Source organism: Triticum aestivum, chromosome 6B (genome assembly GCF_018294505.1).
Source record: "Triticum aestivum cultivar Chinese Spring chromosome 6B, IWGSC CS RefSeq v2.1, whole genome shotgun sequence".
Classification (NCBI taxonomy): domain Eukaryota; kingdom Viridiplantae; phylum Streptophyta; class Magnoliopsida; order Poales; family Poaceae; genus Triticum; species Triticum aestivum.
The window spans coordinates 373,193,068-373,216,401 of record NC_057810.1 but is presented as its reverse complement, the minus strand read 5'-3'; the positions used below and the strand labels follow the sequence as shown (position 1 = coordinate 373,216,401).

Genomic DNA, 23,334 nt, shown 5'->3' with positions numbered 1-23,334 from the left:
TGAGCTCCAAAAAACACGGCCATATTTGGAAATTAATTAACAGTACCGAAGTAGCAGCAGATTATTCTTTACTATCCAGTGCTAGTAAGAGTACTGCACTAAGATAACAGTCCATCAAAGGACTATCCGAGCAACAAAAAGATGAATGGTCAAACCAACACAAAATGGCAGCACAGCACCATAGGGATTAATCTTACGGCCAGTGCTCTTAGCCAATAAGCATTTTGTTATCTTCCAAGAAACTGTAGGTCGGGACCTCCAGGTTGTATGGTGCTGGGCCCTTCCTGATTCTACCTGAGATGTCGTAGTGTGAGCCATGACATGGGCAGAACCAGCCACCGAAGTCCCCAGAGTTGGGGAGGGGAATGCAACCCAAGTGAGTGCAGACACCAATGACAACAAGCCACTCAGGGTTCTTGACACGCACCGCATCCTCCTGTGGATCACGGAGAGATGTAACATCAACACTGTTGGCCAGCTTCACATCATCTTCGGTCCTGCGCCTGATGAAAACTGGCTTGCCCCGCCACTTTACAGTCACAGTGGTACCGGGCTCAATACTTGACAGGTCAACCTCAAGGGAAGCAAGGGCAAGCACATCCTTACTTGCTGACATACTCAGGACAAACTTTAAGACGAGCAAACGCAACAAGGATGCGTACACAAATCTCCCACCACTCAACACAAAGTAGGCAAAGGCACGCTTGCTGGGGTCACCAGGTGGGTACCTCTCGTGGTTATACTCATCGTAGACAATTTTGGCACAGGGATTCTTCAGAGCTGCCGTAGTTGGTGTGAGCTCAGCCAACTCTACATCCTGGTCCCTCGGAACAAGAGATTCAGCCGAAAAGCCTGCACAAGGAGGCAAATAGATAAGATGTCTGAAATACCAAAAGAAACAAGAAACCAACATTGCAATAGCAGCATTATGTCTTCACAATTTTATGTTGTAATATTACAAAGCAGCACAGGGAAGAACTAGACCAACCCACACAACCAAAGTTGCACTTACAAGCAAGAAAATTGTACATGCCAACCAACCACAGGGAAGAACTAGACCAACCCACACAACCAAAGTTGCACTTACAAGCAAGAAAATTATACATGCCAACCAACCACACAATAAAAGTTGCACTTCAGAATTATCACAACAGATTACTGAAATATATGCTGTGAATACTTTACAACCATTATCCGATGTAGTACATTGAAACACAACTGCACTAAGGAGTTCATTCAGTTATTCAGTTATTCAGGCAACATGAACTAAGGAGTTCATTCATTATAAGAAATTAAGCCGCCAACGGCACTTATTTAAATAACATAAGTAATGAGAACTGTCTTGTAAGCACGAACTAGGATCTCTCGAATATAGTTGCAGGATTTACTCGGATCTCGATCTAGTTCATGAGGATTCAAGCAGGGAGGAGAGATTACAGCCAAGTCTCATACGCCAACTATCTATCCATTCGGCCGAAGCCGCCAGCCACCCGTTACAGCAAGGGGAGGGGAATACATATATCGCGATTACCGGACCCACTCTGGGCCACGCAACCTTGAAGGGGCCTGCATCCTCCTCTTGGGCCTGGCCTGCTCCGCTCTGGCCCGGTTCTCCTGTAGCTCTTCAGTTCTTGTCGCCTCTTCATCCTCAGCGCTGCTGACAATCCCCCCTTGAGAGGAAACGGCTTGCCCCCAAGCCGGAGCGCGCGGAAACTGTTGCTTCAGCACATCTTGATCTTCCCAGGTTGCCAATGATGCCGGGGAGTGGCCTGCTCCGCTCTGGCCCGGTTCTCCTGTAGCTCTTCAGTTCTTGTCGCCTCTTCATCCTCAGCGCTGCTGACAATCCCCCCTTGAGAGGAAACGGCTTGCCCCCAAGCCGGAGCGCGCGGAAACTGTTGCTTCAGCACATCTTGATCTTCCCAGGTTGCCAATGACGCCGGGGAGTGACTCCATTTGACCAGGACTTGAGTTACCGTCTTGTTACCACGCGAAATCAGTCGACGGTCCAGGAAACCAGTAGGCACCTGCAGGTGAGAAGTTGTCGAAGGCAGGATTGGTAATACCTGTTGGTCTGGTTTAACATGGCGCTTGAGTAGGGAGACATGAAAAACTGGATGCACTCTGCAATTCTCCGGCAATGCCAGCTTGTATGCCACTGTACCAACTCGAGCCAAAATTTCAAAGGGCCCAAAATATTTAAAAGCAAGCTTGTGATTTGCCCTCGGGGCGATGGATGACTGAATGTATGGTTGCATTTTGAGAAAGACTGTATCTCCCACCTCAAATTGTCTCTCTGTTCGATGTTTATCAGCCTGAACCTTCATGCGCTGTTGCGTACGAACCAAGTGCTGTTTGACTGATTCCATGATGACATGCCTATCACGCAGCCACTGATGAGCGTCTGAATTGCTTATAGCATCTACAGGAGAGAGACCAAAGTAACAGGGAGGGTGCCCATATACCAGTTCAAACGGAGTTCTGCCTGTCGACGAATGCCAATTAGTGTTATACCATAGCTCACAAAGAGGAAGCCAGCTGAACCAACGCTGTGGATGAGCACTGATGAAGCATCTGAGATAGCCCTCGACTTGTTGGTTCACACGTTCCGTTTGTCCATCAGTTTGTGAGTGTTGACCAGAACTCATACGCAATTGGATCCCTGTTCTGTTGCACACCTCCTTCCAGAATGCACTGGTGAAAACGGGGTCACGATCCGAAACCAAGGACACAGTAAGTCCATGGAGCCGATACACACGGTCCAGAAAAGATTCAGCAACTGTTGCTGCCGTGTAGGGATGCTTGAGGGCTATGAAATGTCCATATTTAGTCAATTTGTCGATGACCACCAGAATGCAATTGTGATTATGCGAGACTGGCAAGCCTTCGATGAAATCCATTGTCATCATTTCCCATGGTTGTGCAGGTATTGGTAATGGTTGTAACAGGCCCGGGTAGGGTACTCTGTCAGGTTTAGCGAGCTGGCAAACCTGGCATTGTTGCAACACCTCTTTGACCATTTGCTTCATTTTCTTCCACTGGAAGAAATCCTGCGATAAGTGACAGGAAAACCTGAATGACCCCCAACTGAACTAGCATGCAAACTGTCGATGATTTTACGTTGCAGCTGTTCATTTGATCCAATCCAGATCCTTTTCTTGAAACGAAGAAGCCCTCCTTGCAGTGTATAATTAGGAACAGCTGTTGGGTCCACTGCTAACTTTTGCGCGATCGCTGTAGCATGAGAGTCTAAAATGTAGCTATCCAATATTTCCTGCACCCAGGCTGGCTGAATTGCTGACAAAGTATAACAGTCTCCTGACACATGAGGGCGTCTGGACAATGCATCAGCGACCTTGTTCTCAATCCCTTTTCTGTAAATGATCTTATAATCCAACCCGAACAGCTTAGTGAGTGCTTTTTGCTGCCAAGCAGTATGCAAGCATTGCTCTATTAAACTGACTAAGGCCTTTTGGTCAGTAATGATCTGAAACTCCTTTAGCTGCAGGTATGAGCGCCATTGTTCTACCGCCAGCAGAATCACCAAGAACTCTTTTTCATACACTGACAGTGTCTGATTTTTGGGACCCAGGGCCCTGCTAACAAAAGCTACAGGATGTCCATCTTGTGACAACACAGCACCAATCCCACTGTCACTAGCATCTGTCTCAATAGCAAAGGGTTTCTGAAAATTAGGGAGTGCCAAAACAGGAGCACTGACTAACGCTTGTTTCAACGTTTGGAAGGCTGTGTCCTCTACACTGGTCCAAACGAATACAACACCCTTTCTCAGTAAGTTAGTCATTGGCTTGGCAATAATTCCAAAGTGGCGAATGAACTTTCTGTAATACCCAGCTAGCCCCAGAAAACTTCTGACCTCCTTGACAGATTCTAGTTGTGGCCATTGTTCAATAGTGCTTATCTTTTCAGGATTAGTGGAAACCCCATCCTTGCTGATAATATGTCCCAAGTATAGCAATTTCTGAGAAGCAAATTCACACTTGGAGAGTTTCACATACCATTTGTCCCTTCTCAAAACTTGCAGAACTCTTCTGACATGTTCTATATGCTGTTGCAAGGTCTTGCTGAAAACAAGGATGTCATCAAAGAAAGCTATCACAAAATTTCTAAGCATATCAGGTTCTTCAGACAAGGACACATTTATGGCCCCTTGGAAAGTGTTTGGAGCTCCTGTCAGACCAAAACCCACAACTAAAAATTCAAAATGCCCATGATGGGTTTGAAATGTTGTTTTATATTCTTCACCAGGAGCTAGTCTGATCTGATGGTAACCAGCTCTGAGATCCAATTTTGTAAACCACTGTGCACCATGTAATTCATCCAGTAGTTCATCTATCACGGGCATAGGGTAGTTTCCTTTGATTGTAAGAGCATTGAGATGTCTGTAGTCCACTACTAATCTCCATGTATGGTCCTTCTTAACCAATAGAATTGGTGAGGAGAAAGGATTGTTACTCCTTCTAATCACACCAGAGTCTAGCATTTCCTGGATTTGCTTTTCCACCTCATCTTTTAACTCCGGTGCTAGCCTATATGGCCTGTGTGAAAATGGCCTAGCACCTGGAATAAGAGGAATAGAGTGATCACAGGCTCTCTCCGGTGGTAACCCAGTTGGGATAGCAAAAACATCCTTGTATTCCTCTAGTAATTCCTGAATTTCTAGCAACACAGTTTGTGCATTATCATCAGTGACTACTGACAATTCTATAATAGTGTAAGCAAATTCCACAGGTGTAGCTCCTTGGATGGTTACTGTTTTTCCATACAAAGGGAAGGACATCCATTGTTATTCCCAATCTACAGTCATTGGACTGTGTTTAGCCAACCAATCCATTCCCAGAATTCCATCATAGCAGCTAAGGGGTAAAATTTTGAGATCATGTTCAAACTGTACACCTTGCGCTGACCATTTGCAATTGGGCATAAAACTGGAACAACTCATTATTTCTCCACTTGCTACCCTGACCTTCATCGCTGAACAAGTCTGCACTCCTGTCAATATGTTCGCTGTAGCAGTATCCACAAAGGAGTGGGTACTGCCAGAATCAACCAGGAAGGTTTTCTGCTGTCCATTGAGTATGACAACCAATTGAAAGGCCTTACTACGAGCTGTTCTTCCTTCAGTTGCCTCAGAAATGGCCATTAAATTGACCTCTTCATCCTCATCTGAACCAAACTCCTCTGAAGATGTGCACTGAAAAAATTCTACCATCTCTTGCACCACGTGAAGTGACACTGACTGCTTGCATTGATGGTCACGACTCCATTTCTCTCCACACATAAAACACAGCCCCTTAGCCTTACGGTAAGATCTCAAAGCTTCCCATTTATCCTCGCCCATTTTCTGCTTCTGTACATCTGCCACGCTTCTTCTATCTTCCGTGGGTTTGCTCGCGGTTGATTTTGCAATCGAGACAGACTGTGGATAGTGTTGTCGGCGAACGATCTGATGCTGTTGAGAAGTTGAACTGGTTAGGGACTCATGTAACAGGGCCAACTCATAAGCTGCGTCCAAATCTGCCGGCTGCTATAGTGCAACCATCACCCTGACTGAAGAAGATAATCCATCGATGAACTTGGTGACATAGTGCACCGACTCAGGCACTGCTTCGTATGCAGACAGCTGGTCATAGAGCTCGGCAAATTGCTCCACATATTCCTCCACTGAACCCGTTTGGGATATACTGTGAAATTTGCGTACTAACGCCTGGTGTTGGTTTCGTCCGAATCTGCACTGTAACAACCTGCAGAAATCCTCCCATGGTGCGTTTGGCGCCCGACGCTGAACCGATTCCAACCACCTGGCTGCAGGTCCCTCGAACAAGGTGGACGCAAACTGAACCCAAAGCTGCCGAGGCGTGCCACTCATACTGAAATAATCTTCGCATCTGGTTTGCCAGAGCCTCGGATTGGAGCCGTCGAAGTGGGGCAGATCGATGCGAGGAGCAAAACCGTAGGAATCAGAATTCTCCCGTTGCAATTCCGCTAACCTCGAACTGAATGCAGAGTTCTGATCTGATCTCCTACCTCTGGCTGGTGGCGGAACGTAGGGGGCGTGGTCCTTTCCCTTGGCTGATGGAATCATGCGGCTCCCTTCCGGTGGTGCGTCGCCGTTGCTGGCCACGCCCTGTTCTGTCGCCGGAGGTCGCCCGGATTGGGACGAATTCGAGGGGGTCGGCGGTCGTTCCAGACCGGCGCGGAGTTCGTCCATGTCGACGCCGATCGACATCTTCAAGTCGTCGATGCGCGCCGTCAGATCGCCCACAATGGAGCGCAGCGACTTGGCTGATTCTTCATCTTGTCGCTTGAAACGAGCGTCGAGGGACTCCACCAAGTCGGCCTTGAGAAATTCGTACACCGCCTTTGTCGCCGGCGACATGCTCTCCATTGCTTCACGGCGGCGCCGCGCCGCGAATCTCGTCGCGTGTGGGTGGTGGGGTGGGTCTGGCGGCGCCAGGATCTAAGGCTCTGGTGCCAATTGTAAGCACGAACTAGGATCTCTCGAATATAGTTGCAGGATTTACTCGGATCTCGATCTAGTTCATGAGGATTCAAGCAGGGAGGAGAGATTGCAGCCAAGTCTCATACGCCAACTATCTATCCATTCGGCCGAAGCCGCCAGCCACCCGTTACAGCGAGGGGAGGGGAATACATATATCGCGATTACCGGACCCACTCTGGGCCACGCAACCTTGAAGGGGCCTGCATCCTCCTCTTGGGCCTGGCCTGCTCCGCTCTGGCCCGGTTCTCCTGTAGCTCTTCAGCTCTTGTTCGCCTCTTCATCCTCAGCGCTGCTGACAAGTCTCATTGCGAATCAAAGGACATAACATAAGTAATGAGAACTGTCTCATTGCGAATCAAAGGACAGAGTGGATAAACATTAAATTCTTGTTAGAATTATCAATTTCATTACATAAACTAAGTTATCTAATGATGGAGCCCACATAATAGTTGTTTCTAAACAAATTTACAGGTTTTCTATGGTTTGCGAAATACTTGCTAGCTAATATTGGAGGGGAACAAATAAACATCCAAAACATAAATCTGCCTGTCCTTTTCCTTTAGGGAAACAGAAAGGGAACAGAAAATTCCTACAAGAACCATCACATTGGTATTGATGCATATGATCACAGGAAATTTCAGAACAACGTTGATACAAGATGTGTATGCAAAGTAGGGTACTACCGAGACATCCCAAAGATGGGTGTTGAAGTGTATATGCAGATTGCCTAGCCCTTTCCACTAGTTTGGACTTTTGGTTGCGTTGGCTAGTGCATGAAGCATCAGTTCAGGCTTTTGGTTGAGTTGGCTAGCGGATGAAGCATAACATATTAGACTAATTAGAACAAAACGGACATAAGCCCATAATAATGAAAACCATCAGCCAAAACTGTTCAGGAATAAACAAGAAACCACCATAATCAAAACCATAACTTCAATAATCTACATAGTAAAAAACATACAACTACAACCATCCAATCCAGCAGCTAAAACAGTGGCCAGACAGGGCGGATGGCTCTCTCTTCCCCCTCCCAGCCATCCACCATCGATTGCCGCCAAACTCCTTGCGGCCAGCTCCAGCCCTAGGCCCACACCTGTAGCCCATGCCACCCCCCAGGAATCACCACACACGACTCTCCCACCATAGCTCTCGACTTGGCTCCGACAGTCACCACCAATGCCCCCAACCCCTCAAACGTGTCTTCCACTACCAAAAGCTCACCGGTCACCTCCGTCTTGGACGGATCTCACGACAATGAACCCCGACGCTACCTCAATGCCACAGCCGTCGCACTCCGCACCGTGCTGGGGTGCACGGACGCCATGGGGCTGGACTTCCAAGATCATATCTGGCGTGGCCTCCACGTCCACATCGCCTCCGGCTCATCTTATGACAATCTCGACGCTGCTCTCCTCCTGGCATCTCCCGGCATACGAGTATAGGGTCATATCCATCTCTCCACTCTTCTCGTTTAAGGTTGTGTAGCAATGCATCCGAGATATCATTCTCCTTAAAAGGCACCATCTTGCACCGCGGCTATTACATCTCAATTGTGGACAAATCCTCCCTTCCAACTCTTCACTGCCAGGATCAACTCATCGACGGTCCCCTATTCGAAAAAAAATTAGAGAGGAAATCCTCAAATGGTCCCCTATTCGACTCCTTGGCCTACTCCTATACCTAGGCCGAATCCTAAACTGCGCGCAAGATCTGGGAATTTCAAATTGTTGCCCTCTCCAACCTAACCCGATTACACTAGTCACATCCCATCCTAAACTGCGCGCGAGATCTGGGAATTTCAAATTGCTGCCCTCACCAGTCTACGCCCCCTACACCGATCACATTCAAGGCCTAGCCCATCAACAGCCCCAAACTTCACGACCAAGGGTCCTCAATTCTTGGTCAGACATCGGAGAGCACATTCCCTCTCTGGTGTGGAGCACCCTAGGGTCATCCCCATGACCTCGGCTCCATTGCGAAGGGACACATGCATCACATGTATTAAGGTGAATTCTATCCATATGTATGTCTACTTGGTTCTCTAACGGGATGGTATACTACATGACCCTCCTACCCTTTGCACCTTTAGGTTTGAGACAAATGACGAATATGCAATGGACGAGGACATGCACAAGGAAGCAGCCACACGATTCGCGAGGGAAGCTTGGAAATGGAGGATGTTCAAGCAAGGAGAAGGTACTCGAAGGGAAGTGAGGATCATCATCACCAGCTAAGTCTGTTGAAACCTACCAAGTCGAATAGTCCAAGCGTCAGAATGTCCAACACGACCTCGAACACGTCAGACAGGACATCTAACCCCATGCCCGACTTACCCAGAGCCCTCTGTACCAGGTCGGACACTAGGCCGGGATGTCCGACCTGTCTAAGTGCCCGACTTGCCTGCATGCAGTGTATGTGGCCACAGGCCCGTGTAACTTTCCCGACCTACCTACCTCTTTGTGGCCAGACTATACACCGTACTACTCATCATATCTAGGGTTAGCAAAGTATAAACTAAAACTTGAGAGAGCCTTGCTCAATCTACCTCCTCCTTTTGCACATGATTGGTACTGAATGTTGTCATAAGTTTCCCTTTTTTGCATCTCTCATATTGAAAATTAGTTATTTGGTACATGTTGAATGCAACAATGCTTTATTTATTGATATTGAGAACGCCCCATAGTATTCTCACAAATGATTGGAGATTTTTGATATATTCCATATGAAGCACGTTTGCTCTCCTTCTTTGCACAATATGCATGATGATCATCGTTACTATGGCATATGGCATGCATACCCATTGGTCCCATGCACTTGTTTTGTACTAATGATGATGCGCAAGAGAAGAGATGCATCATGATGGATGATGCATTCACGTATCATGCACATACATTCTTTGCTTTGTTCTGTGCATGCATAGGAACTAACGATTACTCGTCAACTTGTACTCAACATGAGTTGACCCCGCGAGCTCAAGGTTGAGTCTAGTATGCATTCCATCAACGTGCTTCTACGGTAATCTTGAAATTCTATAAAAATGGAAGCAACAACTTTAGTCGCCATCTCCATATCTGGTTTACTTGTAAGCTTTTACTGGCCTCCCAGCTGTAAGGCTTATCCACGGGATGTTCCAAACACACTTGCTTCCACCCTGACATTGCAAAGTACGCAGAAGGACAACTTTTCAAGGTGAAATCTTTCTCTTTTGAGAATCCTACAAACTTGAGAATGGAAATTATGGATGACACCACATGCATTGCATGTACAATATCGCACATTTTTTCCTTTAGAATAATTACTTGCCCACATGATAGTGATATTGATTCGATTACCACTTTTCCATGTCTTGATACCAAAGCCTTGAGTGTTGCCTCAAACTTGTTGATTCCTTGTGTTGACCATATGTTTTGATTGCAACAATGCCCTTGCATTATACATGTCATGCAATCATGCTTGTTCATTTGTTGCCTCACGCATGTTAAACAATTGCTCTTTCCATTGTGTTAGTCTGTTAGAGTGTAACACTCCTTACACCACCACCTTCACAACATATCAATGGCTTGTCATGCACTTGAGATTGCCTAATGAACCTCATATTCTCATGCAGTTGATGACACATGTGTTTAGGCACCTCATTAGCAACTTTGTTGTTCTTCACTTTGATTACACCTTCCTATATCACAAACCTTCTGATGATTTCACGCACATGCGTAGTTTTGATGGGATAACCACTACCTCACATTTGCATCCTCCTTATCATAAAGTTATGTTGCTTCTGGACCATGAGCCCAATGCCTTTGGTTGTCCTCACATAACATACTTTCATGCCATGAAACATTTCCTTGTCACATCTTATGCTAAGCATGATGACGACACTTGTTGCGTGAATCACACATGAATGAATATTGCGTTCACGCTAACCCCCTTGTGTTTCCAAGTGTTTGTTACATGTGCTCATTTTGAAGGAATAACAAGGCGGTGCCATCATGGGACATATTGGCCGCGACAGGACATACAGTATGCTAGCCGACACGTTCTTCGAAAACCTTCCTAAGGTGAACTCTTCCCTTTGCACCATCTTGATATGAGCTTCGAGAATGAGCTACACTTTCATTGTTGTTTCCTTGTTGCATGATACATCTCATGGATGGAGTAGCGACATTGAAGAGCGGCCATACAAAGCATCAAGATGATGAGTACACAGTGATCGGTGAGTTCCACTCTTGAGTACATAGTGATTGTTGTTTCCTTCTCCATGGTGATGGCGTTTTAGAGTCGAGGACGACTCTTTTCAAGATAGGGTGGGTATGGTGCAAAGCACCCTAGGGTCATCTCATGGCCTTGGCTGTATTGCCAAGGGACACGCACATCACATGTATTAAGGTGAATTCTATCTACCTTTAGGTTTGAACCGAATGACAAACATTGAGTGTAGGACATGCACAAGTGCCCACACCATCCGCGAGGGAAGCTTGGAAAAGGAGGATGTTCAAGTAAGAAGAAGGTACTCAAAGGGGAAGTGAGGATCATCATCAACAAGCTAAGGTTGCTGAAACCTACCAAGTTGGACAGTCCAACCCAGGGTCCGACCCTATGGCCGACCAAGTGTTCTCTGGATAGCGCCGGAATGTCGATAGGATTATCCAAAATGACATCTAACATGTCGCACTTTGTGTTCCTTGTGGTTTGCTTCCAGCTTTTACATATCTTGGACTTCATATTGCTTGAATCGTGCCAATAGTTCCCTACCAAGCTCCACCAAGTGCACTCATTTTACACTTTCAATTGACAGATCACTTGATCCTTCACCAAGATCGAAAAGAGATAACTCTTGCTCGAGTGTCACTAGGATAGGGAAGGCACATTGCATCCAATCTACGCCTAAAAGAACTACTTTAATGACAAGATGGACCACTTCGACGCCAAGTTGAATGCAGAAGTGGAGCTCATCGAAAACATGCTCAACAACTGCAAGTCTTCTTCCTCTTCAAGATCATCTTCACGACGACGCTCAAGTGCACATACTTTCAGCTACCATCTTCAAGTTCACTCGATTCCATCGCCACCATGAAGCTCAAGAGCAACGACAAGTGAAGAGCATGCTCATGCATTCCCAAGTCCATCATGAAGAACGGTGCCGACAAGAAGACCGTCACCTCCAAGATGAAGAGCGCGCCGCGCATCGACAAGAGGAAGCTACGGCGGCTACATCAATTCGAACAACCACAAGGGTGACCATTCCATCTTTGGAGGCACCTTAAAATCACCTATGACGGTCATAGAACTAGATTTTAGCAAAGCCTTTGACTCTATTGGCCCTCTTTCTTCCCAATTCTTCGCACTAGGGGATTTTCCAACAAATGGATTGCATGGATTGAAGCCCTGCTGAATTCAAGCAACATTTGCAATCATACTAAATGGCTCTCCGAGACCTTGGATCCGATGTAGAAATGGCCTTAGACAGGGAGACCCCCCTCTCCCCCTTCCTATTTACCATTGTGGCTAGACGTGCTACAATGCTTGATCATGCAAGCATGTGATATGCGGGTGACACGCTGATCATTGCCAGAGCTGACACAAATGCTGCCTCCGACCTACAGAAAATCGTCAATGACTTTGTTGCCGTCACCGGGCGCAATATAAACTTCTCCAAAAACACCCTCATTCCCATCAATGTAGACGACGGCATTTAGACTACCATGGCAGCCATTTTGGCTATTGATATTGCTTCCTTTCCCCAAAGATACCTATTAGGTCTCCTGCTATCACCGCACAAATTACACCCAGCGACCTTCCAATCAGTCATTGACTGATGCGACATCTACCTTCTGGATGGCGTGTGCTGCTTCTCTCATGCGATGGCAGACTCATACTGCTCTCTGCAGTGCTTCACAACCTACCCGCTTACTTCATGCTATGATTTACCCTTCCTAAGAGCGTTCTTTAGGAGCTAGACAAACATAGGAAGATTTCCTTCTGGTCTAACAATGACACCTTCTCAGGTGCTAAATGCTTGGTTGCATGGGAGTGCATATACCTAAAGCTGCAAAGTGGTCTTGGGGTCGAAAACTTAGAAGCACAAAAACAATTGCCTCATGTTGAAATTTGCATTCAAATTCTTCCAGCCCACAAACCTCACTGGGTTAATCAACACTCACCGCCATATAAGGACTAGGAGCAAATGCCTCTTTTCTTGGCAGAGTCATTTACAAGCACTTACAAAAGCTTAGAGATATTTCACAAGCAGTTAATGGTATAACTCCTCTACCTCCTTTTGGCTTGATATAGATGGCTACTTCCTGAGCCACTTTGCATTGCTTTCCCCACCTTATTCACCCACAACCTACAGCAAAATGCATTCTAGATCGAATTATGCTGGATGGGATCGATTTGGATTTGCTTAATCAACTAACCTTAACCGTGGGGCGTTTATCACCGCGGATCCGGACCCGCGGTCATTACTGAATGGCTCCCCTTTCTCCGCAAAAAGGTCATACGAGGCGTTTGCTTCCCAGCTCGCTGATCCAAACCTTGCAAACATCTGGAACTCAAAGGTCCCAAGTAGGGTACGTGCTTTTGATGGCTATTCTACCTCGATAGGCTCAACACCAAGTCAAACCTCCATCGCAAGACGCTGATGGATTCAGCCAGTTGCCCTCGGTGTCGGGCTGCCTTGGAGGACAGGGCTCACTTGTTCTTCACGTGCCCAACTGGTAGACATCACCTCTCCCAAACGGTTTGCCAACATCCATTTGGTCATTTATCTTCCTCCTAATCCTTTCGAAAATATGGGATGCACACAACACAGAGTGTTTTTCAGGGGATCAATGTGGATCCATTGCATGTAATTCATAATGTAATCTCAGACGCAACTCTGGTCTCATCGGCTAAAACTGCCGAACTAAAGGGCCCTGCTACTCTTTGGTGTGACTACTCCTCTAAAACTACCTAACTCTGTAAAACACAACAACAAAAAATCAGATGGGGAGTCTTTCCTCCGGGTGACAGTTTCCAAAAAAAAAATCCAACCGCTAAACCAGATGAGGACTCGCAAGGCAATCGGGCATGAAGGAGTGAGTAATCCAAAAAATATCTAAACAACCCTCCTCACATCAGTGACCATAGATCAGCAACTAGATGTTGGTGTATAGATAATGTAATTAGAGGAATCCTTAGGGTCTAAAATGTAAATTGTACAAACAAATATAAATCAGAACACAAAGGGATCGGTGAGGAACGATCCAGAAATTTCCCAAATGCTCTTCACACTCCCTCCAATCCCTAACTCAAATCCCTCAAATCTCAGATGATTTTCAACATGGCATCGGAGCAGGTTAGTCCTGTGTGATTTCGACCTTGGTGACGGCTAATTGCGGTGTTGTGTCGCCGTGATTTACGGCCGTGGGCACTCGAGCTGCGTCGTTCGCGAGCTGCCGCCGAGACCTGCAACATCATCTCCAAGCTACGGCACCGAGTGCTGCGCCCAATCTAAGGTAGCCTGTTGAACTGCCTCTCGGTGCATCTGTGCTTACTCCTTGTGCTGAGAAGTGGATGTTGTGCTGCCGCGGAAAAATTGCTGGTTGCCGCTGTGCCGTCCGTCCAAGCAGTAAGCTGTCTTCTGTAGTTAATTGATTAGTGCAGCCGGTACTAGTACTTGTGGCTGCCGTTGGAGAACCGTGATTAGTGCAGCTGGATAGCTCATCTTTGCCTAGTGGCCGGATTAAAATACTTGTGCAGTCTGTGTGCATTTGAGAGCAACCCGCACTAGTATATCTACTTGGCTAGTACCAACTCTGCTTGTACTCTGCTTGTACTGCCTGTGTGTTGTTGTTAGTGGAGATCTGAAAAAACCAAGTCCTGTGTGTTGGTTTTTTCTTTGTGTGGTGGTAAATCATGGCAGATCCAACAAAGGGGAAATCAGGGGATACTAGTGTGGATAAGTTGTATGAAATTTTAAGCAAAGTATTTGAGCAGCAACAGCAACAACTCAAAGTGGTTCCTGAAGCTGTCAAGTATGCACTTGAGCCCAATCCAGTGAAGTTGGCTGGACCCGGCAATTACATCAGCTGGGCACGGCATGCCCAGTTAATTCTAAGTTCTCATGGCTACGAAGAATTGCTTAAGCCGATGAAGAGAAACTGAAAAGTGGTACTATCACCAAACAGATCAATGATAGAGTTTTGGTGTGGTTATTAGGAAGCATGGAACCACCGACACGAGAACAAGTTGAGACTATGACCACTGTATTTGAAGTGTGGAAAGCTTTGGAGAAGCAATTTTCAGGAAAATCAAATAAGATGCAGGCTACTCGCATCATGCAGGAGTTGACTAACTTGAAGCAAGGCTCAAAATCAATGACTGAGTATGCAGGTGAGATGAAGAGATTGTATAGGGAGTTGCATTATTACCGTCCTTTTCAACCCGTTGACAAGAATGATGTGGCTGTTCACCATACCTGGTTTGAACCATTTGTGGGCAAGCTCTTCTTTGATGGGCTCAATCAGGAGTTTGATCTCCGCCGCCAGCTAATATTCTCCAAAACTGAATGGCTAAGCCTTGATGATATCATTTCCAGTGTGATTGAGGAGGAGACTCGTCTTGCTCAACCCAATGAGCATGTTCAAGAAAAATCAGATGCGCGTGCAGCCCTATCCATACAAGCTCGTTGTGCTCCTAAGACCTTTGCTAAAACAGATAAAAGCAAACTTTTTTGCAACCATTGCAAAAGGCCTGGACACACAAAGGATTCATGCTTTGAGCTGCATGGTTATCCAACTTGGTGGGAAAAAGGAAAGTCTCAGCCAGGGGGAGGTCAGGGAGCTCATAAAAGATAGGCGAACCTTACTACATCCAAGAGGGAGCTACCGGTAGTAGAAGTGCGAGCTCTTGAGGATTTCACCTCCAAGACTAGACTCTCAGAAGACTTGTCCTCCTTCCAGGATTCCTCTAAAGCTGAAATTAGTTTTCATGCCACTTCACACCAAGGTATGACACCTCACCACAATTCTACAACGCAATCAAAATCTTGGATTATTGATACAGGAGCTACCAATCACATGACAGGAGCTTCAAATATATTCACTTCCTATACACCTTGTTCAGGTAAGGACAAAGTACGTGTAGCTGATGGATCCATGGCACCTATCACAGGACATGGATCTGTTAGGTGCACTAAGACATTGTCCTTATCTCATGTCTTACATGTTCCTAAATTTCCAATCAATCTCTTGTCAGTTAGCTCTATTACTGAATCTCTCAATTGCAGAGGTCTGTTTTATCCTAGTTGTTGTGCTTTTCAAGAGCTAGAGACAGGCAGATTGTTGGGGACTGGGACCGTGCATGATGGACTCTACTATCTTGATGAAGGGAGTGATGAAGTTGCTTTTGCATCATGCTTCTTGTCTCCTAGTCAAGAGCTACTACTACACCATCGCAGGCTTGGGCATCTCTCTTTTGCTGCATTATTTCGTATTTACCCTTCTCTTTTCAAGTTGTGTCCTAGGGAGCTGCTTGTATGTGATGCTTGTGAATTGGCTAAACATACAAGAGGTTCATATCCTAGTATAGGATTAAGAAGTGCCAAACCATTTGAAATGATTCACTCGGATGTTTGGGGACCCTGTGAGGTTCGTTCGATTTCTGGGCATCGATGGTTTGTAACTTTTATCGATTGCTTTAGTTGTTACACTTGGCTCTATCTCTTGAAGCATAAGAGTGATGTGTGCTCAGTTTTTAAAGATCTATGCGCTCTCATTAAAAATAAACATGGGGCAACTATTAAAACCTTATGTTCAGATAATGGTACATAATACATGAACCAGGAGTTTGCACAGTTCCTTGTCTCAAACGGCATTAAACATCAAACTACTTGTGTTAACACTCCAGAACAAAATGGTGTTGCAGAGCGTAAAAATAGACATTTGCTTGAGGTTGCACGCTCACTTATGTTCACAATGAACGTGCCTAAATTTCTTTGGGGGGAAGCAACAAAAACTGCAACATATTTGATAAACTGTATGCCTCTTCGGGTTCTTGGCCATAAGACTCCTGCTGAGTGTCTCTTGAAATCTAGTGATTTTGTAGTTCCTCCTAAGGTCTTTGGGTGTGTTTGCTTTGTGCATGATTATAGGAACTCTGTTGGAAAATTAGATCCCCGTGCTCTCAAATGTGTTTTCATGGGTTATTCTCCCTCTCAAAAGGGTTATAGGTGTTGGTGCCCTTCGGAGCACCGGTTTTTTGTGAGCATGGATGTGACATTCCGTGAACATGAATCATATTATGGCACAACCAATTACACTGGCATTGCCCTATCCCCACCTGAAGTGCAACAAGAAGGGGAGAGGGGTAATGAAGGCTCTCCATTAAGCCCTATTCTTGTTTCCACTTCGGATGTTTTACCCACTCTAGATAATGTTCAAAATCAGGGGGAGGACCCAAATAGTGATGGGTGTAATCATGGTTTTGGTCATGGAGATATACAAGATGCAACAGAAAACTCTTCACTTCCTTCACAAGATGGTGAGCTTCACAGGCATGAGGACCCAGGTACTAACAATAACCCCTCTAGTCCCGTCACTCCTATTAGCACCACAAGGCAGAGTGATAACCAATTATCTATCCTTGCTCCTGAAAATGATCTACCTATTGTTGTAAGGAAACCTACTAGAAATCGAAACATTCCAAGACACCTCAAAGATTTTAAACATGATATAGCCAATTTCATTTCCTACGAATACTGCACTCCACCCTTCAAAAGCTTTATTGCATCTTTAGATCCTGTCTCCATACCATCAAACTGGAAAATAGCTATAGAGGACCCAAATTGGAAGGAAACAATGCTTGATGAGATGAAAGCCTTGGAGAAGAATGAGACTTGGTAGCTTGTGGATCTACCACCAGGTAAGCAACCTGTAGGTTGTAAGTGGGTCTTCACTATTAAACACACCCCTGAGGGCAAGGTGGAGAGGTACAAAGCCCGCCTTGTAGCAAAAGGCTACACGCAAACATATGGAATCGATTATGAAGAGACCTTTGCACCGGTGGCAAAGATGAATTCAGTAAGGACACTTATATCATGTGCTGTAAACTTTGATTGGGATATTCACCAGATGGATGTGAAGAATGCTTTCCTTCATGATGATCTTCAAGAAGAAGTATACATGCATATACCGCCTGGGTTTGAGTCAAGTCAAATTGCTGGAAAGGTATTGCGCCTACACCGTTCTTTATACGGCTTAAAGCAATCACCACGAGCTTGGTTTGATCGCTTTAGACATGCTATGCTAAAAAGGGGTTATCTTCAAAGTAATGCTGACCATACACTCTTTTACAAGCATATTAATGGCAAGGTTGCCATCTTGATAGTGTATGTCGATGACATTGTGATTACTGGAGATTATTCCAAGGAAGTTGCAGATCTGAAGTGTCATCTTGCACACGAGTTTGAAGTGAAGGACTTGGGACAACTAAGATATTTTCTTGGTATAGAGGTCTCACGAGGGTCAAAGGGTATTTTTCTCTCACAGCGAAAATATATCTTGGATCTGCTCAAGAAAACAGGTATGCTTGGTTGTCGACCTGCTGCTACACCTATTGAGCAAAATCATCGGTTATGTAGTGATGCAGGGACACCAGTGGATCGAGAGCGCTACCAAAGACTAGTTGGAAGATTAATATATTTATCTCATACCCGTCCAGATATTGCCTTTGCTGTGAGTGTAGTTAGCCAATACATGCATGACCCAAAATCAGTTCATATGGAAGCTGTAAATAGGATCCTACGGTATCTTAAAGGGTGCCCAGGAAAAGGCCTCTTATATACCAGACAAGGGGACTTGCAAGATGCTGATTGGGCTGGTTCCCTAGATGACACGCGCTCAACATCTGGTTACTGTGCATTTATTGGAGGAAACCTAGTTTCATGGCGAAGTAAGAAACAAAATGTGGTGGCTCGGTCTACTGCAGAGGCCGAGTTTAGGTCTATGGCTCACGGCATATGTGAGTTATTATGGTTGCAGATTCTCCTAGCAGAGTTGCGGTTGTACAAGCACAAACCTCTGATGTTGTACTGTGACAACAAAGCTGCCATTGATATTGCAAATAATCCTGTTCAGCATGATCGAACCAAGCACATAGAAATTGATCATCATCAAGGAGAAGCTTGATAGAGGGATAATTCGCCTACCATATGTAACTTCAGCCAGTCAAGTAGCAGATGTACTTACAAAAGGACTCCCTGAAAAAACTTTTTCCATGTTTTGTAGCAAGATGGGTCTGTATGACATCTTCGCCCCATCTTGAGGGAGAGTGTTGGTGTATAGATAATGTAATTAGAGGAATCCTTAGGGTCTAAAATGTAAATTGTACAAACAAATATAAATCAGAACACAGAGAAGGGATCGGTGAGGAACGATCCAGAAATTCCCCAAATGCTCTTCACACTCCCTCCAATCCCTAACTCAAATCCCTCAAATCTCAGATGATTTTCAACTCTAGATGGCCACGCCCAACGCTGGCTCTGTAAACCCTAGGAACAGGGATGGGTTCCCCATGTGTCGCAGATCGGAGGGAGACATTGACGGAGGGACCGGGGCGGCAGGAAGTGCACCTCTGGCAGCGACGTGGAAGGGTGATTCGATGGCGAAGCGCGGATTCTGGTCCCGGGGGAAGTCGTCGCCAGGGAGGCCGCCGGCGAGGGGGCTGCTGCCGGCGGAGGCGGCCGCGGCGGGGCGCCATGCGAGATGGGAGGATATGCGTCGACCTGCGACCCTGAGCATGGTTGCGGTAGGCGTCGCCGCTTCGCCTCGCTCTCCGGCTGTCCGGGGGATCGGGTGGTCGGGTTTGGTGGGCGAGATCGATTCACCGAAACGACCAGAACGAACGAAGGAAGAGAAAACGAAGGAAGGAGTAAATTGCAGCAAAGCGCCGCGTTCAAGGTTAGATTTGCACAAAGCACCATGTTACTTTTTTTTCCGGCGAGAAAACATTAAGTCTTGTGTATTCTTTTTTTGAAAACACTGATCGATGGATTTTGCACGATTGAGGCCTTCTTTGGTTTGTAGGAATTTTGTAGGAACTCTATAGGATAGGATTTGCAAAGGAAAAAATTATTTGAAGCCCTTTGGTTTATAGGAATGGATTTCTATTCATATGTAGGATAGGAATCAATCCTTCATATTTTGGAGGAAAAAAAAACATTAGCCTAGACTCAATGGAAAAATTCCTATCCTATACACCAAATAACATCTCTTTCTCTGTAGGAATTGAGATGCATGTCATCTCATTTCCTATGATTTTCCTATTCCTATAAAATTCCTATCCTATGAACCAAAGGAGGCCTGAGTGTGTTTGTAATACAGTAGATTGGATCCGCCAATCAGGCTGACATGACACAGCTTTTTTTTTGCGTGTAACGGCAAAGTTGGCTAACGTTTATCATCATTGTGTGGTTGTATGGGGTCCACTTGTCATAGGCAAAAAACAAAAATTTAAAAATTTGTTGGTGCTCTTATCTTCAACATCCCGCCTAAAGAGGGCCTGCGCCCGAGACACGTCGCGTCGCCACCGTCTGGCTGCCGCCGTTGCCAGGCCGGCGGTCTGGAGCGGGAGGAGAGGGGCCAGCCAATCAGGTGCCCTTAGGAGCAAATCCCTCTTCCTCTCCTCTGTGTGCTCCAAGATGCAGGAGTGTCGATGCTCGCCGCTGGAGCTAGGCGCTCTCACCGGTAAGACCTACCATCGCCTCGATTCACGTGACCACTGTTGCAAATGTTGTCGTCGGCCGCCGCTCGCACCGCCATGTTTCTACGCAGGCAGTCGCGTCGCCACCTCGCGCCACACATCTCCCGCGCCGAGGTCAGGGTAGAGACCGCCGGTTGTCCCACCCCAGGCCGAGGCAGAGGCCGTCTGTCATGGTTTTGTCACGGTAGATGTCCTCGAAAAAGGACTTAGTCGTGAGGCCATCGCAGCTAGGTAGTAGCTCAAACGGGGTTGATCGGAATCGAGAGACACGAGTTTACCCAGGTTCAGCCCTCTCACGGTGGAGGTAAAAGCATACTTCCTGCTTGATTAATTATTGCTTGAGATCTCAGTTACAAAGGGTGTGACTTTGGCTAACTCGAGAGCTTGTAACTTAGTCATTTCTGTCCTAGGGGCTCCCCTTTATATAACAGGTGAGTCCTCCGGTTTACAATTGACTTCGGGTCGTAATACAACCCGTGTCTTAGTCTATTTCCTACTTATCTTGTTCCTCACGTAAGGGAGATTCCTTCTGGCTTCCTTCTTGAGCCGGTGCAGCCAGACTCCGGGCTGTGAGCCAGCCTTCTCAACCCGCCCCCGGGCCTTGAATCTTGCGGCTCGTCACGGCTCAAACGGTCGGGTCGTCTTTAAGCCACCACAAGACTTTCGGGTCATATTTGGTCGGGTCATACCGTGAGGTATATCCCCAACATTAGCCTCCAGTTTAACCCAACATTAGCCTCTAGTTTAATTTGGGTTTACCCATGTTAAACTTCACCCTGGGAAAACAAAATAGAGCGAGAATTGGCTCAAGGTAAATTCCGGGTCATCCACAACAATAAGCTACGCGCAAGGCGCACCCACTCAACATGTCCACGTCGGCAGGAGACGCGCAAGTGTTGGTTGGTTCTGCGTGTGGGGCATGTCCACGTCGGCAGGAGACGCGAAGGTTGTGGCCAATGAATTTCTAGGAAACTTCCTCGGTCGTTTCCTTCCCTACGAAGGCAACTTCGCAATCCGCATCGACCCTCACGTCAACATCCTCGTCTCGAGTCTGGACGCCTCCCCTCTCATCAGGCATCGTCTCCACCCAGACACGCCACCTCCTCCTCTTTGAACCCTCTGGCTCGATCTTCTCGTGCGCTCGCTTCCCGCCGCCAAGGGCCTATAGATCCTTGGCTCCCCGCCGGTGAATTTGGAGGTGGACGGGACGAGCTCGCCATCTCTCTCGCGGCTGGCGCCGGCGGGGCTATGCGCTTCGATTGGATGCTTAACAGAGACAAACGCATAAGAGGAGCTTGCTGCAGCCGCTGCTGCCCAGTCCGACGCGTCACCTTCGCCCCTGAATCCTATTTTGTGGCTCTGCACGCTCGAGATAGGTGGTTGTGTCATTGCCGGCGGGGACTTTAGCAGCCATCGCCTCTTGCCCTCTCCAATCGTGACCCGGGTCCACCCAGCCAGGCCAAATCCAACCCGCTTCCAATCTCCTCGCGCCCCCAATAATTTTTGGAACACCCATTGAAAAGCACATTCTGAAGCTTTTTCTCTGCCCCCCCCCCTCGAATGATGTATTTGTTCTTGACCCCTTATGCTAATTGACTCCTTGACTAAATGAGGTACACCTGTGTGATTTTTTTGCATCTTGTGACATTACAGGTTGAACAATCGAGGAGGCCGAGGGATGACTATATTGGGATCGTGGTGGATTGGCTGATGGATGTGGTTGACGAGTTCAAACTTCTGGCTGACACACTTTACCTTCGGATTCATACATTGGCCAACTCCTCACAGCGAGACAAGCTGAGTTTATTGGTGTCGCTTCATTACTTGTTGTTGTGTATGGCCTAAACTTTGAGTGCGGCTAATCTGCACCCGGGCTCATCTACACCCACGCTTAGAAAAAAATTCAAAAAAAACTAGAAAAATTTAAAAAATTCTAAATTTTTTTGTGGTGGTAGATAATTTGACGCGTGAGGTGCGCCCCAAAAATCAGCTCATTTGAGCATCTGAGCAGCTCTCGGCAAAAAAGACAAAATCAGGGTCTGTAAAAATGTTTACTGTTCACGCACTGTTTTGACCCGATTTGTTTTTTTTTGCCGAGAGCTGCTCAGATGTCCAAATGAGTTGAATTTTGGGGAGCACCTCACGCGTCAAATTATCTACCACCACAAAAAAAATTGGAATTTTTTGAATTTTTCTAGTATTTTTTTTGAATTTTTTGCTGAGAGGGAGCAGATGAGCCCGGGCACCGTTTTGAGTTTTCCCTAAACTTTCTTCTATCTCTTTTCGTGTGTCTCTTTACTGTCCAACTAGCATGACTGTGGTACTATAGGAAGTACAAAGAGATTCATCTTTGTGAGGTGAAAAAATTCAGTGATATTACTGACGGCACATACACGAATCAGCAGGTAACCTTCTTCTAACTGGCCATTTCCATTGGTAAAATTTCTTTGACTGTTGTGAATGACGAAGACACATTTGTAATTTGTATGCACTGTAGATAGTAAAGATGGAGGCTGAATTTATACAGTAGGTCTATTCCAGCACCTGCTTTTGATCATACGAAACTAAAAGGATAGAAGGTACTTCCCATGCAAGATCTTATCCTATGTTGCAAGATCTTAGGACCTCTCATGTTTGAGATTCTTCGTTTCTACTCTGTTAGAATACAATTGCAGGAATCACACGTGATGAGACAGCCGTCTCTCATTTCTGGTGAGAGGCGTCATCGGCAGCAAGTCAGGGGATCATACACCCAGCGTCCGATGTCGAGTGTGTGGCACATCCTTTGCCTTCTCCCCCTCCTCTATCTGCATCCTCTCCCTTCTCTTCTATCCTTATCTGGTTGCCCTCTTCCCTTCCCTTCTCTCTCCTCCTACTTATGAAGTCTTAGCACAAGTTGATCCCTCCCTTCTTGTCTTTTTTCCCTTTGACAATTACTAGATTTTTATAGTGCCTTTGTGCGTTGTTCTGCAAAATGACGATGAATAGTTGAATTTGTTGCATTTGGATAAATTCAGTCAAAACATGTACTGTTAAAAAAGCAATGAAGTTGGCCAAATGATGCATAAGCCAAATGA

The 23,334-nt window shown here is 46.2% G+C and overlaps 2 protein-coding genes across 2 annotated transcripts; one reads left to right on the top strand and one right to left on the bottom strand.

Moving 5' to 3' along the window:
* LOC123137192 (cytochrome b-c1 complex subunit Rieske, mitochondrial) lies at positions 1-19,410 on the bottom strand. The gene is made up of 2 exons (XM_044556818.1): positions 19,128-19,410; positions 1-852 (listed from the first exon to the last, which is right to left on the bottom strand). The coding sequence occupies exons 1-2, from the start codon at positions 19,294-19,296 to the stop codon at positions 209-211; spliced, it is 813 nt and encodes a 270-aa protein (XP_044412753.1). The 5' UTR covers positions 19,297-19,410; the 3' UTR covers positions 1-208.
* On the top strand, positions 19,175-22,684 carry LOC123137193 (uncharacterized). Its single transcript, XM_044556819.1, has 3 exons — positions 19,175-19,455; positions 21,911-22,091; positions 22,568-22,684. The coding sequence occupies exons 1-3, from the start codon at positions 19,261-19,263 to the stop codon at positions 22,570-22,572; spliced, it is 381 nt and encodes a 126-aa protein (XP_044412754.1). The 5' UTR covers positions 19,175-19,260; the 3' UTR covers positions 22,573-22,684.
* The last annotated feature ends 650 nt before the right edge of the window (positions 22,685-23,334 follow it).